Source organism: Saimiri boliviensis, chromosome 4 (genome assembly GCF_048565385.1).
Source record: "Saimiri boliviensis isolate mSaiBol1 chromosome 4, mSaiBol1.pri, whole genome shotgun sequence".
NCBI classification, from domain to species: Eukaryota; Metazoa; Chordata; class Mammalia; order Primates; family Cebidae; genus Saimiri; species Saimiri boliviensis.
This window is the reverse complement of record NC_133452.1, coordinates 51028670-51046802: the sequence shown is the minus strand read 5'-3', so window position 1 is coordinate 51046802 and position 18133 is coordinate 51028670. Positions and strand designations below refer to the sequence as shown.

Below are 18133 nucleotides of genomic sequence, written 5' to 3'. Positions count from 1 at the left end.
AAAACTCCGTCTCAAAAACAAAAAAGAAAAGTTAGAAAAAAAAGAACAAATGAAACTCAAAGTGGAGTTTCTAACGTATTTAAATAGCCCTATGTATATTACAGAAATTGAGTGTGTAGTTGACCTTCCAATAAAGAAAAATTTAGGGTCAGAAGTCTTCATTGAATAATTCTGCTGAAAGTTTAGGAAATAAAAAGACCTGTTATACACAATGTGTCCCAAAAAGCAGTGAATAGTTCCCAACTCTATGAGGCCAGCCTGAGCAATACCTAAATCAGATAAATATATTACAAGAAAAGAAAAATGCAGACTGTTAGGTAGAAAGGGCCCATTCCCCATGCCCGGGACCCACATCCAGCGGACCGCCTCCGGAGCCCATCCCCTCTTGTCACATGGCTCTTCCTTCTTCTTTGTTTAACCTCCACCAATCACTCCATAACACCCCACCTGTACTCCCCACCTTAGCCCGCCAAAGCTAAGCCAATCCCTGCACTCCACAATACTCCCCCTTCGCCCATGCCCAACCGCCACCAATCACTTCACAACACCTTGCCTAAACAGGCCGCCGCCCCTATAAAAACCCTCTCCGGCAGCTGCTGGGTGCAGCTCTTCCCTCTCCCGCTTGAGTTGCCCGCAAACCCCAATAAACCTGGACTCGGCTTAACAACTCCTCGCTCTCATTTGCTTTGGGAAGGGTCTCTGCGGGTCGCACACAGACCAATATCTATTGTGAATATAAATGTAAAAATTCTTAACAAAAATTTATCAAATAGAATCCAAAGATATATAAAAGGAAAATGCATCCTAACCATGGGGTCTATCCCAGGAATTCCATGGTAGGTTTTACATATGAAAGTTCATCACCTACCTAGAATAGAAGGAATTCCCACAATCTAAAAAACGCAACTACGAAAAACAGCTAAACAACACCCTTAATGGTAAAAGACTGAAGACCTTCCACTAGAACAAATCAGGGACAAGAGAAGGCAAAGGATGCTTTACTCTCACTGCTTCTATTCATCACTGTATTGGAGGCTCTATTTACTTCAATAGAAGTCAAGAAAAATAAATAAAAGGACTCTATTGAAAAAGAAAAAGTAAATCCATCTTTAATCATGAACATCATGATTGTCTATGTAGACAATACTATTGAATCTACAAAATAAAATACCTACTTGAACTAATTAGTGAGGTTAGATTGCCAGATACAAAACTAATTTTATTTCTATGTATTTAAAAGTGTTCTGAAAATATATATTTTTAAGTTGACATAACTCATATTTATGGGTACAATATGTATTTAGATACATGTATACAATATATAATAATTAAATTAGGGTAATTAGCATATCCATCACCTCAAACATTTATCATTTCCTTGGGCTGTTAACATTCAAATTACTACTCTCTTCTATTTGAAAAAAAAAAAATACAAATATTGTTTACTAGTTACCCTACAGTGCTATAGAACACTAGAACTTCTATCTAACTGTAACTTTCTATCCATTAATCAACCTCTCTGTATCGGCTACTTCCCCCTACCCTTCCCAGAATCTAGTAACCACTATTCCAATCTCTACTTCTATGAGATAAACTTTCAAAAAACTTCATTTTTGTTTAAGTAGTGAAACTCCTTTACCCAGGCAGTTAAGGAGATGCAAGTGCAAAAGGTCAAGCACTTTACTCAATCACCTAAACGGTTATAGTGGCAAATAAAAAGAAAGAGAAACCAGGTTTCTTTTTTTTCTGAATTGTTTCTGAAGTTAATCTACATGCTTTTTCTCATTAGACGGGGAACACTTAGAAACAGTTTCTATAGCAGTTATTTTTTTCCATTTTCTCTGCTTTAACCTAATAATCCAGTCTTCCACTACAAAAGTTATATGCAGTATGAAAAAACACATTTTTTTCTCATGTAATTTCAAGTAACCTGATATTTCCAAATGTAATATACAACATAGAACATTTTAGTCAAATGATTTGAAAGGTATCATTGACACCATATCCCAAAGTAAAAAGTTCAGCAGCTTTGCTCTCAATTCCATTCAATTGGACATCAAATCCATGAAGTCTGTCTCTGAAATAGCCTCTACATGTGTCATCAACATTTTAAAGGCCGTTACTCTAATCTGCTTCTTCAAAAACAGAAACATCATATATTTGGTTCTAATTTAAGCGCTATATATATATAACAGAAATTTTCACATACAAAGATTTTTATTTTTAAATGATGGTTATGCTGCTTTAGAAACAAAAGCTGATAGTTTTTCTTCTGTTTTATACAATGTCAGATGCACTAATTATCAAAAACTTTTTAATAAACTCATAAAGAAACCAAAGATTATTTAAGATTCTGGGTATAGAATATTTCCTAAAATGCCTCAATTATTACCCACCCTATATTGCTAATACCTCCTGTCAACATGATATTGCTGTTTCTACTGTCCAGAAGTGAAGTCTACTACTACTGGCCTAGTGACTAACAGAATATAATGGAAGTGATGTTAGGACAGTTCTGAGTCTAAGACTCAAGAGACTTCGTATGCTTCATTCTTTTTTAGAATCCCACCCCAGCCACCACTCAAACACACCCAGGCTGGCCTGTTAGAGGATGACAGAACACATGGAGTAAGATAAGCCATTCTGCTGTGGCCCATCTTAGGCCACCCAGCCCCCACCTGCTACCATAGATGCATAAATAAGCCTAGCTGAAGAATTAACCAACTGAGCAACTTGAGTTATTTTGAATTCTTCCTTAGACTGCTTCTACAGTATACACAATTGAGAAATATATATTTTATCAGATTATGTCAATAATTTTCTGTATTTTCTATTAACTTATATCCAATGGAATGGTATTCAAAAAAATAAAAGCCAATTGATTTCTCTTGTTTAAGGGAGGGCAAATCCATATAAATAAAACTGAATTTTAGTCTGTTTTTAAAAAGTATTAATTTCAAGTATATAAAATTGTAAGTATATTATTTATATTAAATCATAAATATTAAAAATACATATCCAACTGGGCCTGTACTTATTCATATATAACATTCACTTATACTAAAAACAACTAAAATTTTTAAGTAACTTTTTCCTAAAATCAATTAAAACTCTCTTTCACAATCCTTCATTTATCAAGTATGGAAGTATCAAATTTTAAGCATAAACAATGTGCCAGGCTCTTCTCAAAATGTTGGGAATAGGCTGCGCACACTGGCTCATGTCTGTAATCCTAGCGCTCCGGGAGACTGAGGCAGGTGGATCACTTGAGGCCAGTAGTTCAACACAAGCCTGGCCAACATGGCAAAAAACCCTGACTCTTTACTAAAAATACAAAACTTAGCCAGGCATGGTGGTGCCCTGTAATCCCAGCTTATCTAGAGGCAAAGGCACAAGAATAGCTTGAGCTGGGAAGCGAAGGTTACAGTGAGCTGAGATGGCACCATGCACTCCAACCTGGGGAGAGAGCAAGACTCTGTCTCAAAAAAAAAAAAAAAAAAAAAGAAAAAAAAAGAAAAAGAAAACAATTGCGGGAATGTAGTGAAGAACAAGAAAGCCCAAATGTCTACAGTCTAGTTTATATTCCAGTAGATCTTCATTAACATTGCTAAATTTCTAAGCAAAACCTTATGAAATTTCAACTACTAAATAGAATTTTAAGGCCAAAACACCTACTGTGTTATCCTATGCAAGCACATGAAAATAAGTAATTAAGAGCATTGATTAATTGGGAAATACCATCATACACAACACATTTAATTATCCCAAGAGCATACATAAATGATGTAGAACCAATATACATTAAAGAAAATATAATTACGTGACATGAAGGCTTACTGCTCACAATACTCAGGAGACTGTCTATTAAGTATAAATGATTTTTTTTTCAGAGCTTAGGTACTCAAACCCTTAAACATTTTGGAATGTCCACCAAAACTGCTATAATTCTTAACTGTAAGTCATTTCATTTTAAACAGTTGTCATTTTTGTAGTTTCTGTGGCTTCAGACCTAGCATCCATTAAAGGAAAGGACTGCTTTAAAGTAGCTTTCCAACTGGATAGTTCTCAAGGGTAAAACAAAAACACTGTCTTGTAGCTCTAACAGCTCATTAGCATTGCAGCTAACCTGCTACATGTATAGAAAAGACAGAGAGGAGTTTCCAAATAATGAAATAATTCATTAAAGTGAATGGGAGGGATGACAGACAGACAAACCAATCATCAGCTCTGATAGTAGTTCTTGAAAGGATTGGAATTGAGGATGGGCAGAGATGTGCCATCAATGAATATGTAATTATGGTTCTAGATCTTAAATTCTATGCAGTGAACACAAAGCTAATTGTTTCATTAATCTTAATTTCCGTAGGCCAGAAATATTTAATAATTTTAAAATAGACTCACCGATCAATTACAATTTCTTTCTGCCTTAGAAGTCCTTCTTTTATTTTCAACATTGATTCCCACTTACTGAAATCCCGATAGCCAGGTGAACAACTTTGACGAGATGATCCAGTTAAAACCTGCACAAACATGTTTATACTATTAGTATATTAAAAGTATTTAAAGAAAATATTTATATATCATTTAATATTTTCCCAATCATTTACATTAAAAAATAGTGAATTCCCTCTTTGATTTTTTTAATACTCTCAGAAATCACGCTGTGAATACAACATAACTTGGACAATTTCAAGGAAGCTCTAAGGGACATGTACAAGTCTAACGAAGAATTAATGACAAAAGAACGTTTATCCTGGCCAATTATAAAAACCACATCAGCTCTTATTCCCATTACCTTGTGGAAGTTTTCTGAAAATGGGCTTGATCATTAAGGGAGTAATACAATAAAGGAATGTACCATGGCTTAACTAGACAAACATTAGCAGGAGGGAGACTTTCCACAAGAAAATAAAAGCAGTATCTATAGTATTCAGATTTTGAGTTGACATGTATCACATCATCATTTACTTACATTAAAATTTCAAAATCACAAATACTTTCACAAAGTAGTGAGATAACCAAATGCCTAATAAAAAGGGGTCCCTGGAGAATCTCTTACCCACCCCACAAATGCCCATATCAGATGCCTTTGTGCAGATGGGGAAATCTGCCCAGGGCTTGTCTGGGACGCCCACAGTGGACTGGAGCCCAACACACACACTGGGGGAAACAGGTGGAGCCACGGGGGATTCCTGCGTTATGCAGGGGAGCAGCCTGCTCTCTTCAGCTCATGTGGTAATCTGGGAATCAATCTTCGAGGTAGAGGGCCTGTTAGCAGGACTCCATTACTTTGGTGAGGCTTTTTTCTTTTTTTTCTTTTGCTTTTTTCCTTTCTGCCCAACAAATTCCTCTCTAATTACCCTTCAATGTATCCATGAACCTTCCTGGTTGTGTGACAAGAAGCCGGTTTTTTCCTCTTTTGGTGGTCCATACGGGGACATGAAAAAGGGTGACTCTAACAAGCAAACTAAAAAATCTTTCTTCCTTTTGCTTCTAAGCCTTTTTTGCTCTCGGACTTCTGAGGGTAGAAAAAATTATGCCTCCTGTCCAACCCATGTCACTCCCAGGGATTGGGAATGTCAGCCTTTTCCTTTTTTTTTTTTTTTTCAGATGGACAGGCGAACTGGAGACTCCCCAGCTCCTAAGTTTCTCCCCTGTTGGAGGAACCTACTGGCAAAGAACATGAGCTGCTTCTTCCAGGCATCTTTCCAACCCTGCACTTTAAACAATTTTTCCTTTTCCCTACCCTGTCAGCCATTAACACAGCCCTGCACTGTTAGCTTGCTTTCTTTTCTCCACTAGGTAGAAGTTAATTTTTAAGCAAGCTTCTCCCCGCAACCCCCTCCCCCAAAAAAGTTTTACTAGGCCGGGAATTGTTTATATTCTCTGCAAAGTTTTAATTATAAAAAAAAATTTGTGGGGTTCATCTTGAGCTGTAGCCGATTTGCGGTGCTTTGCATGTCTTTCTGCATGGTCCATAGCAAACTTTGTGCAGGCCTTCATCTTGTTTTACCTCCTTGGGAGCATGACATGTAACCACATGGCAATGCTTTGTTTAGCCTCCGCCGTTTTACAATGGTGGCCAGGATTCAATCTTGGCTTAGGGAATGAGTTCTTTCTGGTCTGAGGTCTGTGTGACCTTTGCTATTTGTTGATTCTCTTCCCCTTCACAAGCCACCTTGGATTTCCTTTCTCTGAGACTTTAGTAAAATTTGAAAGCCAGAAATATTGGCTACTTGGCACAGCTTAAGCTGAGTAACAAGGATGTTAAATGAATTTTCTTGAGGCCTCTGGTAGCCGGAGGGTCACCATGAATCTCAATCCTTTTGTGACCTCGGACTGCAGCAAAAACCAAAAATGTCACTTCGATGTCCCCTCATACATGCGCAGGAAGATCATGTCATCCCTGCTCTCCTAAGAGCAGCGGCAGAAATACAATGTCTGCTTCATGCCCATCGGAAAAGACGATGAGGTCCAGGGAGTTCGAGGACACTACAAAGAGGGCAGCAAATTAGCAAGGTAGTCCAGGTGTACAGAAAGAAAAATATCACCTACATCAGTGGGTGCAGTGTAAGAAGGTCAACAGCACAACCATCCATGTGGGCATTCACCTGAACAAGGTGGTGGTTATCAGGCTAAAACTGGACAAGGATTAGAAAAAAATTCCTGAACGCAAAGCCAAGTCTTGACAAGTTGGAGAAAGAGAAAGGCAAATATAAGGAAGAACTTATTGAGAAAATGCAGGAATAAATATAACCTGTTGTGCAACTACGGTTTAACTATGGTTTAGATTTTTAGGCTAGCATGTATTTCTTTGGAACTTTTCAGAACATCTCTGGAACATTTCATTTCCTGTTTTGTTACCTGTGGCTGATAAATCTACTTTTGCAATTCTGATTAATAATTTTATGAATAAAAATGGGAAATGCTTCCTAATTTCAAATGGTATTTGCATTGTTTTATAAATATACTCCACTTACTATTAAAAAGAAAGAACTTTCTTAAAGAGCACTTAACTTAATTAAAAGTGGATATCCAAGTTACAGGTATATTTAAAAGGCCTTTATGTTTTTCTTTTCTTAGACCTTGTTTTGCTGTAAAAAGGTTTTATTTCCTCAGTTGACTGAATTCTTTTTCTCCGTTTTGCCTTGTCATTCTTAATGTATGCACGAGAGAGGAGAGACCTCTGTTTTCCTCACGGAACCCCAGAAATTAAAAGTGGACAGATAACTCTCAAAATCTGTTTTTGCCCCACCTATGCCTGTTTATTAAGCATTAGAAGCTACATGTTTTCCTAGACCTGTTTCTTAAGGGCTCCACCCCAAGGCCAATAATCCAATTAGGAGATTGGTAAATGAAAAATCTTGTGGTGACTGGGTTTTCTCCTGCCTCTCTGTGTAGTTATATATGTGTTATATGTTTGGAGTCTACAAAAGAGCTCTGATTAATTGGCCTAAAGGAATAGAAATGCTTGGATCAAACACTTTTTAAAGGAAAGATAAAAGCTGTGGTACCCTCTTAATCTTTGAGAAACAAAAATAGCCTTAAAGATCACTGGTAAAATGCAGATGTTATCAAAATATGAATAGGTGAACTAAATTATGCAGGTTAGATACTAGGTTTGCTATATGTTTTAAGATGACAAACTGCTTTTCTGGTTTTTGAGAACTATTTAGATTGCCTGTTTCACAACTGGTAATGCCTGGGGACATACAGAATTAACCACACCCTTAATTATGTTGGAAGGAGTCAAACCTTGGCTACGCCTATAGCACTTAAACCAATTTACCAGCTTTTACATTAAAGCAGGCATCCCCAAACTTTTTACACCAGGGGGCCAGTTCACTGTCCCTCAGACCGCTGGAGGGCCACCACATACTGTGCTCCTCTTACTGACCACCAATGAAAGAGGTGCCCCTTCCTGAAGTGTGCCGGAGAAGGGGCAGATAAATGGCCTCAGGGGGCCACATTCGGCTGGCCAATAGGCCATAGTTTGGGGATGCCTGCATGAAAGTCAAAAATTGCTAGAAGCTACCATTATAACATGTAATTGAAACAATTGGAAATAAATTTATTTGTGAGGTGTGTAAGAACAGCAAAATGTGTTTTTAATAAAAGATTATAAGATGGTATCAAAATGTAAATTTTGGCTAGGGTTAAAGGATAGTTTTGAATTGGATGAGATAAAGGTAAAAGTTCAAACAAGTTGTGAAAGGACTGTAAAAATTAATCTTGCAAAAGAAATTCCATGTGTAAACATACTGACTGAATTCAAAAGGGTATTATATGGTTTTTCTACAAATGGAACATTGAAATAAAATGCAACAAAGGTACTCTTAAGGTACGATCTTCTCTTTGGCAAAATTTGTAAAGATCTTTAAAAGGTTTTTTGCTTTTTAAAATTTCTAAGTCATTTTGGTAAAATAAATAACTTATGGTAATCTGGAAATCTATTTCATAATATCAAGTATTTTAAATGTCTAACATATTTAACAGCCTTCTGAAAATCAAACTTCAGTTTCAAAACTGTCTTTCCTGATGCTTGGCTTTTGGATGTTACAGAGGGCCTGCGGAGGATGTGAAAGAGAGGTAAATAGGATTATCTGACATGTTTAGTTACATGGGATTGCCAAAATAGTGTTCAGTCTTCTTCAGGTTACATTTTGATGAATACTAATATATGTTCCAAAACTGTCTGGGATTTCTAAAATTCTAATGTCTAAAGTATATTCTATCAATCATAATTCAGGTTGTTACGCATGTTTCTAATTATAACCACCCTGGACATTTTGTTATCCACAGATAATAGTTGTTTTGTTTTGATCCTTTTCAAAAGATGGTTTATAATCAGCTATATAACTTTGACAGGTGCTCTCAAATGCAGGTTTCTGATAACTTTAGAGATTGTAACATTGGAAAAAGGAAAAATGTACAGGACTTGTGAAAAACTGAAATGTTCATTAATATCAAGCAAATTAATAGTTAACTGAATGGACTACTAATAGAAAACTAGAGTAATCTTTTTTACTTTTACTTAGAATATTGCTGATCTTTGTTTTGTTTGTTAGAATCAAAGAAACTTTACTTTGAACTATTTATGGACTTTCATAATTGGGAAAGTTATACTCCTGTGAACACAATTTGGAGCATTATTATTCTCTCTCTCTCTTCCTTGCTTCTCCAGAATTTGGAAACTAGTTGTGAGTATTCTTAACTCATGTTTGCATCAATGCAATAAACATCTATTTTCTTTTGCAACAGGAGAGAAAGTGGTTATTTTATCATGGCTTTGACTGGAAAGGTATGCTTCCCTTTAAGGAGTCAAGCTTGACTTGCAGAGCCGATAAAAGTCCCTTAAAATAACTAGCACCATATCCCTGTCTATGCAGTCCATGTACAGGGTTCCTAACCTGTGGTAAGTAAAGCATGTCACTTTCTGACAAGCCCAGGAGCTCCAAGTTTATCTTGGGACCTTACGAGGAGAGGATCACCAACTCACAGGTATTTGAGGATACCAACCCATGGCTGGGCTCAGCTTTCAAAGGTCTTATCTGAGATTTCTTATGGAACAGAATTCCATCAAAGCCAGTCTAAAATAAAAGGCCTATGTAAAAAAGTAATTATTCTTGCTCCACTTTATGGAAATAACCAGGCCAAGTATAAGGCTAAAGTCTATTTTGCAAACAACTCAGTCCTATCATGATTTTCAAAACATATACATTTGTCATTAAATTGTAGACTCATTCGTTGCTTTTAATTTTTGCCTACATATTTAGACTAATCCTGCTTTTTCCTGTGAACCACCCGGCAATCTCTGGCTGCAGCTCAGAAAGAACAAAATGAATGAGTAATATAGAAATCTGGATCAGTATTCTAGTTCTAAGTAATTACCCTGCCAGGTGATAGGAATAAACAGGATATCCATCACCCACAGGTTTCCTTTTTAGGAAAGTAAGGCAAAGGGAGCTAACCAAAGTCAAGCCCCATGCACTCAAATCTTAGCAAGCAATAACTACAGCCACCGGTTACCTAGGCGTGTCACAATACATCCTTTTTTCTCCCTTGTTGGAGGACTCAATTCCACAGCTTCACCTTAGCATTCAGCTTATAGTAAGAAGTCCATGCAAAACCCAAGACACATTTTTATCCCAAACTCAATTCCAAACTTTGGGTCAAAGCCCTAGGAAAGAAAGCTGGATCTGAGGGATCCAGAAGCAGACGATAACAGAAGTTAAAAGGCACAGCACAGATTAGCGTGACCAATCCCTGCTGATTCAGCCAAGTTTCCTGTTTCCTGGATAAAGAGCACACTAGTATCCATGGCATAAATGAGGTGTAGAGAATTCAAAAGCTAATGACAGCAGGGGAGACAGGGTATACATGGGTAAGAGCAGATACTCTCATTCCCTAGGCCTCCATTAACATGGGTGAAAGCCACTTTGACACCCACGGATGACAACCTGTCGCAGTGGCCAGGATTCACGAATATAAGGACAGAGGAAATAAAGAAGAATGCCTCATTCCCCCCTCCCACCCGCTCAGGTACCCCAGGTGTTTGCTAGGAAGAAAAAAGAACCAGGGATGTCTGCTCCCCTCTTTCTAGATGAGTAACCATTCATCTTCAGTCTGTAACCCTTTCAAACACATCTGAACCCCTGGGACTCCTCTGGAAAAAAATGCTTTCTTTTTTTCCTCCTCTGTCCTCTCTTCACTGATAGGTAATTGTGTCTCCATACTATAGGACACTCCCGTCAGATGCATCCTCCAAACTAGGAAGAGTTAATTTCCCAAACCTTAAACTGGTTGGCTTAGGATTGGGCTCAGGGGAAAGGAACCCAGAAGCCTGACATGCCAGCAAAAGAGTAAATGTTTTTTTTTTTGCTGGCCAGGTTTTTGGCCTCCCTCTCCCCAAGCAAATTGGTAAAAGAACTTGGGATTTCTGAGCTGTTCTTAGCCCCTCCTTGTATCATTTTAATACATGTTTTCTAATAACCCTGTGTCTTACCTCCTTCAGGCCATCAAACTCCACAAACAGTCATGCAACCAGAGCCTCAGACAATGGCCCCTTTTGTCAAGGACCCTTAGAGTCGCTTCTGAGGGAGCCCTGACTGCCGTTTTCCAAAACAGCGCCCCTGTCAGCAAGAAGCAGTTAGGATCATAGGATCAGTCTTCGTCCTTATCCTTATTCTAAAGAAGTTAGACGTACTTCTCTAGAGAAGGGAATGAGACAGTCAAATGCCTAGACAAATAAAGAGGGGTCCCTGGAGCATCTCTGACTCACCCCACAAGCGTTCACATCAGATGCTTTTGTGCAATTGAGGAAATCTTCCCAGGGCTTATCTGGGCATGCCGAGAGTGGACTGGAGCCCGACATGCACACTGTGGGAAATGAGTGGAGCCACAGGGAATTCCTGCCTTATGCAGGGGAGGAGGCTGCTCCCTTCAGCTCAGGTGGTGACCTGGGAATCAATCTGTGAAGTGGAGGGCCTGTTAGCAGGACTCCATCTTGCTTTGGTGCTAGGTTTTTGTTTTTCCTTTTCACCCAATAAATTCTTCTCTAATCACCCTTCAGTGTGTCTGTGTGCCTAATCCTTCCTGGTTGTGTGACAAGAACTCAATTTTTTCTAAAACAGTATCAGGTACATCCATAGAAAATATGACCATTTATTAAGTAGATAATTTGGATGATTACTGGTCTCCAGTGTGAATTATATCACTTAGAGAAAAAATTGCTTAGAATTTAAGAAAGGTTTCAAATAGTTAAATAAACCAAAGATAAAAACTAACGTGGCAGATATCCTTGCAGATATCTTCCACTGAAAAAGCAGCAAACATTTAAAAAATATTGGTGTCATGGGTTCAACTGTATTCCTTAAAAAGATAAGTTGAAGGCCAGGTGTGGTGGTTCACGCCTACAATCCCAGCACTTTGGGAGGCCGAAGCAGGTGGATCACCTGAGGTCAGGAGTTCAAGACCATCCCCGTCTCTATTAAAAATACAAAAATTAGCTGGGTGTTGTGGTGCATGCCTGTAATCCCAGCTACTCGGGAGGCTGAGGCAGGACAATCACTTAAACCTGGGAAGTGGAGGTTGTGGTGAGCCAAGACAGCGTCATTGCACTTCAGCCTGGGCAACAAAAGCAAAACTCCATTTCAAAAACAAAAAGGAAAAAAAAAGATAAGTTGAAGTCTTAACGCCTTGTAACAAAACTTCAGAAAGTGATCTTATTTGGAAATAGGGTCATTGCAGATGAGTCAAGCTAAGATGTGGTCCTTAAGGTAAGGCCTAATTCAATGTCTGGTGTCTCCAAAAAGGGAAATTTTGGACCTACGTACACAAAGAAGACTACGTGAAGAGACACAGAGACAATGCCATGTGAAAGCAGAGATTGGAATGATACACCTACAAGCCAAGGAAAGCCAAAGAAAGCCAATAAAACATCAAAAGCTAGGAGAGACACATAGGATAGCTTCTACTTCACAGTCAACCAAAGGAACCAACTCTGCCCAACGCCTTGATTTCCAACTTTCAAATTCCAGAACTATGAGACAATTTCTAGTGTTTAAGCAACCTCATTTGTGATACTTTGTTCTGTCATCTCTAGGTACCTAGTATAACTGGTAAATCAAATAGGAACATAAGTTCCTCGCTAAGCCAAGAGATGTTGTATAAACATGACAAAGCAACTTAAAGAGAATTCAAATGTGTAGTACTATTTTTATCCTTTACTTTCCAAAAATGCTACTAATAAGACCTTTAAAATAAACCACTAATTACATGACATCAACCAGTCACAGATTAACTCTTTGAGATGAGTGTCAAGTAATATTAGGATGGAACATTTCATGTAGGAGACAGACAGGATAGGACAAAAAGACTAAGGACAGAGATCAGTCGGTAAGAAGCCACATACTTTGTCAGATGGGGAGATATTTCAGAAGTGACACATAGTGTTACAAGGGCAGGTAAGTCAGAGATCAGCCTCTGAATTTCATTCTCTCCTTTGCCTAATATACAATAAGGGCTGATATTCAGCCAGTGTGCATCAGTACAGATATGTTAGTTGTTAGAATACTGAAGTAGTTGCACTGTGACTGGTAACTAACTGCTATTTACACCACCGTGCGGACTGTCTCTTTCACTGCCCAGGCCACTCCCCAGAAGGCCTGATAATCAAGTAAATAAGTTACTCCCCAGCATAACAAGGGACCTTCAGGACCCCACTCCATCCATAAATAAGCATCCTTTCTGATTAGCTGTTCTTGTACAAGTCAATCCCGTAAACTCTTCCCAACTAAACACTACGTACAACCTTATAGTTGGCAGAGCTAAGATTCAACCCCAGGCAGACCAAAAAAGGAGCACCTGATCTTAAGCACCACATTGTTTCACTGCTTCTATTGAGACAGAATTGCAGCAAGACTGGTTTCACAAGATACAAGTCACAAAGACACAGCTTATAAAATAGGATGGGGAAAAGAAGCTGGCCAAAACCTGCCACAACCAAGATGGCCATGGAAGTCATCTCTGGTCATCTTCACTTCTCATTACATGCTAATCATAATACATTAGCATACTAAACTCCCACCAGTGCCTTAACAGTTTACAAAAGCCATGGCAAAATCCTTAAGTTACCCTATATGGTCAGAAAGGTGAAGGAGAATTCTGGGAATTCCTTGCCCCTTTTCTGGAAAACTCACGAATAATCCACCTCTTGTTTAGCATATTATCAAGAAATAGCCATAAACATAGCCAACCAACAACCCTCAGCGCTGCTCTGCCTGTGGCACAGCCACCCTTTCAATCCTTTACTTTCTTAATAAACTTGTTTCCCTATACTGTCGGCTTGCTCTTGAATTCCTTCCTGCCCAAAGCCAAGAACCCATCTGGCTTCCCAGGCTGAACCCCAATTTTGGGGTTTTCCCTCTGACATTATGGCCTAATTAGGTATTCCAAATTTCATCATAAGGACTAGAAAACTGTTTTGAAAGTGACTGTTCTTAGACTACAAGAAAAAATTTAACACTATAAACAACTGATATTAACAGAAAATCTCTAATTACTAAAACTCACATTACCTACTGACTACCAATTTAATGGGTAAGTCATTTGATAAAATCTCTTTTGTCAAACTGTGGCTCAAACAGGAATTTATTAAAGCTAGTGAAAGCTAAACAAAAGAGCATTATCACTAATTCCAAAACTCAATATAGGATTTGGAAATGCTTAAAATGATGTGGTGAATTATTAAATATGTTATAATTTAAAATACTAATAGTTCATTTACTTGGAAATTAAAAATAAATATCTATTTTTATTTACATATCGAGTTATACATTATTTAAATCTTAGTAACAGTTGATATGTACTTTAGATATTGGTTTGTGTACATTATCATTAAACCTAACAAAAAACTTCTAAGCTAGATTAAGTATTTATGGTCTCCTCTTCCAAAGATCTAAAATAGGTTTCTCTGTTTCCAATGACCACACATCAGCAGTGATCAATACCATATTATTTGAAGCTATGTTTGCCCCTTATACATCTTATGCCTATTTCAGTAAGACAAGTACCTAGGCAACAGATGATGATCTTCTCAGGGAGACATGAGCACTACTCTTCACAAATCATCTGCTAAAAAAGTTTTCCCATGGCTGACAGTTCCCTTACGAAAAAGGCTTATCTTTTTTTTTCTTTTTAACATTCTCGGCATCAAGAAAAAGATTAAACAGAAGAAACAACTAGGCATAAAAAGAAAGGGCAACTGACAATACTACTTGCTTTTATAGCACTTTGAACCATTGGCAGGATGAACTGCTAAGCACTTGCCAAATAATTCCATAAATATAGAAAAAACAAAACATGAGAATGTATTATTCTGTGTTGTGACTCCCTTAATCTAAGCCCTTTAGAAATAAAATGAACAGAAACTGAGCTCTGAAACTAGGAAAAAGGGAATAAAGAGAAAGAATTCCTTTCCCTGTAATTAAGAAGATACAATATAGTAAACAAAATTATCAAACTAGTAGCAGTCTTCCTTATGATAGTCTTCCCTACTAAACTTAAACCCTGATTCATAAAATAGTTAAAAGAGAGAACAAAACCTGACATCCTACCAAATGCTGTAGGTTGACTTAAAAGTAATTTTTTAAACCCATGTATATCTATCTACTTCTAAAAATGACAGTTATGGAGACATTTTACCTTCTAAAGAGAATGGCTTCTATAATGAAGCCATCATCTACACCACAGTAAATGAAATTATAGAACACAATTTGAAGTACTTAGCAAAATTCAAGAATAAAAAAATCATATTATGAAGTCTCAAACAGCAAGGCAACTATACCTTTATGATTTTGCATTCTCTATAAACAACTTATACACTACTAAAGGCATAAAGAAAAGGAAGAATGAAAATGTATTTTCATTAATAATTGGCAGTTTAGGCTCCACTCTTGATAGGGCTAAAAGAAAATCTGATAGAAATAGCACAGAATAATTTTGCATTAAATGTGAAAAAAAATCAGGTGTCTACTCTGGAACCATTTATCTTTTGAAAGTCCTAAACAAAGGCTGAATAGTGATAAGGGAATTAGATGTGTTCAAATTGGTTCTTCCTCACATTTCCACATTATAATCTCACAGAGAGGTTATCATTCAAAAATTGTCAACTTAAAGTGTCTGCAAATATTAAAGGTTTCCTGTCTTTATTTATAAGACAAAATCTTCTCTTAAACATTTGATGAGGGTTTATATATGTATCACACAGGCTGACAACTTACACAATTTTACTAGTACGAATTATCTACTAAGTTCCAAGTATTATGCCCAAAACAGTGAGGGGAAAAAGCCTTTCCCTACTATGATGCAATAGCAACACTGAGTATACATAAATACCTGCTTTTAAAGTTTGAGATACCACTGTCTTAGCTATCTAGAACTTTAAAAGTAGCACAGTAATACATGATTGTGAAAAAGGAAGAAAGCCAAGTGCAACTGCCTTAAAACCTTCACACTAAAAGTACTGAAAATGAAACCCAATATAAATGTCAATGTTTTCTTCTGTTTTATTATCAGATCAGGAGCTACTGTGGCTTGCAAACTACGTTCTTGCACAATACTGGCTAACATGAAGAAAACAGATGCAGGAGTGACAGTGTCACTCTTGGATATAATCAAATCCAGGCCAAAAAAATCCTTAAATGAAAATAAGGTTTTGTAAAACTTTATTTTATAAGGTAAAAGATAAAATTTACCATGAAGATAAAATAATCACAAATATTTACACATTTAATAGTATATCTCATGAGAAACAACTCTTAAGAATAAATGGGGACATAAACAAATCCACAATCATATTGCCAACTTTATTTAGTACACCTCTAAGAAAGAGAGCATGCAGAGCAGGGATCCAGTTCCCTGTTTTCTCATAGCCTGAAAACTAAAAACAAAATTATTATTTTCAAATGGTTGCAAACAGTCAAAAGAAAAATATTTTGTGATACATATAAAAACCCTGAACAAACTACGCATTGAAGGAATAAACTTAAAAATAATAAGCGCCATCTATGAAAAAAACACAGCCAAGATCATACTGAATGGGCAAAGCTGGAAGCATTCCCCTTGAAATCCAGAGCAAGACAAGGATGTTCCCTTTTACCACTCCTATTCAACATATTCCTGGAAGACCTAGCCAGAACAATCAGGCAAGAGAAAGAAATATAAGGCATACAAATAGGAAGAGAGAAGTCAAACTATTTCTATTTGCAGACTACACAAAGAAAAGTTTATGCCAAAAAGTTCTTTGTTCTGATAAACTTCAGCAAAGTCTCAGGATACAAAATCAATGGACAAAAATCAGTAGTATTTCTATATGCCAGTAACATTCAATTCAAGAACACAATCCCATTAACAACAGCCACAAAAAAGAATAAAATACCTAGGAATACAAATAACTAAAGAGGTGAAAGAGCTCTACAATGAGAATACAAAACACTGCTGAAAGAAATCAGAGATGACACCAAAAAAAAAGAAAAAACACCCTATGCTCATAGGTAAGAAAAATCAATATTGTTAAAATGTCTATACTGCCAAAAGCAATTTGCAGATTCATTATTCCTATCAAACTACCTGTGATATTTCTTACAAAATTAGATAACACCTTAAAAATTCACATGGATCTAAAAAGGAACCTGAATACCCTAGGTAATTCTAAAAAGAACAAAATTGGAGGTATCATGTTACCCGCTATGCAACAAAACTACAGTAACCAAAGCAGCATGGTACTGGTATAAAAACAGACACATTGACCAATGGAACGAAATAGAGAGCTCAGAAATAATACCATACAATACTATATTTGCAAACCATGAATCCAATAAAGGTCTAATATACACCTGATTTTCATCAAGGTCAATAAAAACAAGTAACAGGGAAAAGACTCCTTGTTCAGTAAATAGTGCTGGAATAACTGCTAGCTGTACACAGAAGGCTGAAATTGCACCCATTCTTTAGGCCACATATAAAAATCAACTAAAGATGAATTAAAAACTTAAATGTGAAACCTAAAAATATAAAAACCCTGGAGAGGATAACCTAGGAAATATCATTGTGGACATAGGCCACAATGATGAAGATCTAAAAACAATTGCAACAAAACCAAAAGTTGACAAATGGAACCTAATTAAACAAAAGAGCTTCTACACAGCAAAAGAAACTAGCAAAAGAATAAACAAACACCCTACAGAATGGGAGAAGATATTTTCAAACCATGAATCCAATAAAACTCTAATATCCACAATCTATAAAGAAATTAAACAAATTTACAAGCAAAAAACAACCCCATTAAGAAGAAGGAAAAAGACATGAACAGACACATCTCAAAAGACGACATAAACACAGCCAAAAAGCATATGAAAAAACACTCAACATCACTAATCATTAGAGAAATGCAAATCAAACCAGTCAGAACGGTTATTACCAAAAAGAAAAAATATCAGATGTTGGTGAGGCTGAAGAGAAAAGAAACACTTAAACATTGTTGGCAGGATAAATTAGTTCAGCTACTGTGAAAAGCCATTTGATTATTTCCCAAAAATTCAAAGCAGAATTACCATCTGACCCAGCAATCCAT

General features: G+C 36.9%; 1 protein-coding gene across 6 annotated transcripts in view; it reads right to left on the bottom strand.

The window, feature by feature from the left end:
• The window catches only part of CEP85L (centrosomal protein 85L), a 233902-nt gene that overhangs the window by 104583 nt on the left and 111186 nt on the right, over positions 1-18133 (bottom strand). For all 6 annotated transcript variants that reach the window (XR_012517197.1, XR_012517196.1, XR_012517198.1 and 3 more), the window contains exon 4: positions 4402-4520. Coding sequence is in view for 3 of the 6 variants with exons in the window: in XM_074397567.1 (XP_074253668.1) it covers positions 4402-4520 (119 nt within the window). In the remaining 3 variants the exon portion in view is untranslated. The remainder of the gene's footprint in view (positions 1-4401; positions 4521-18133) is intronic.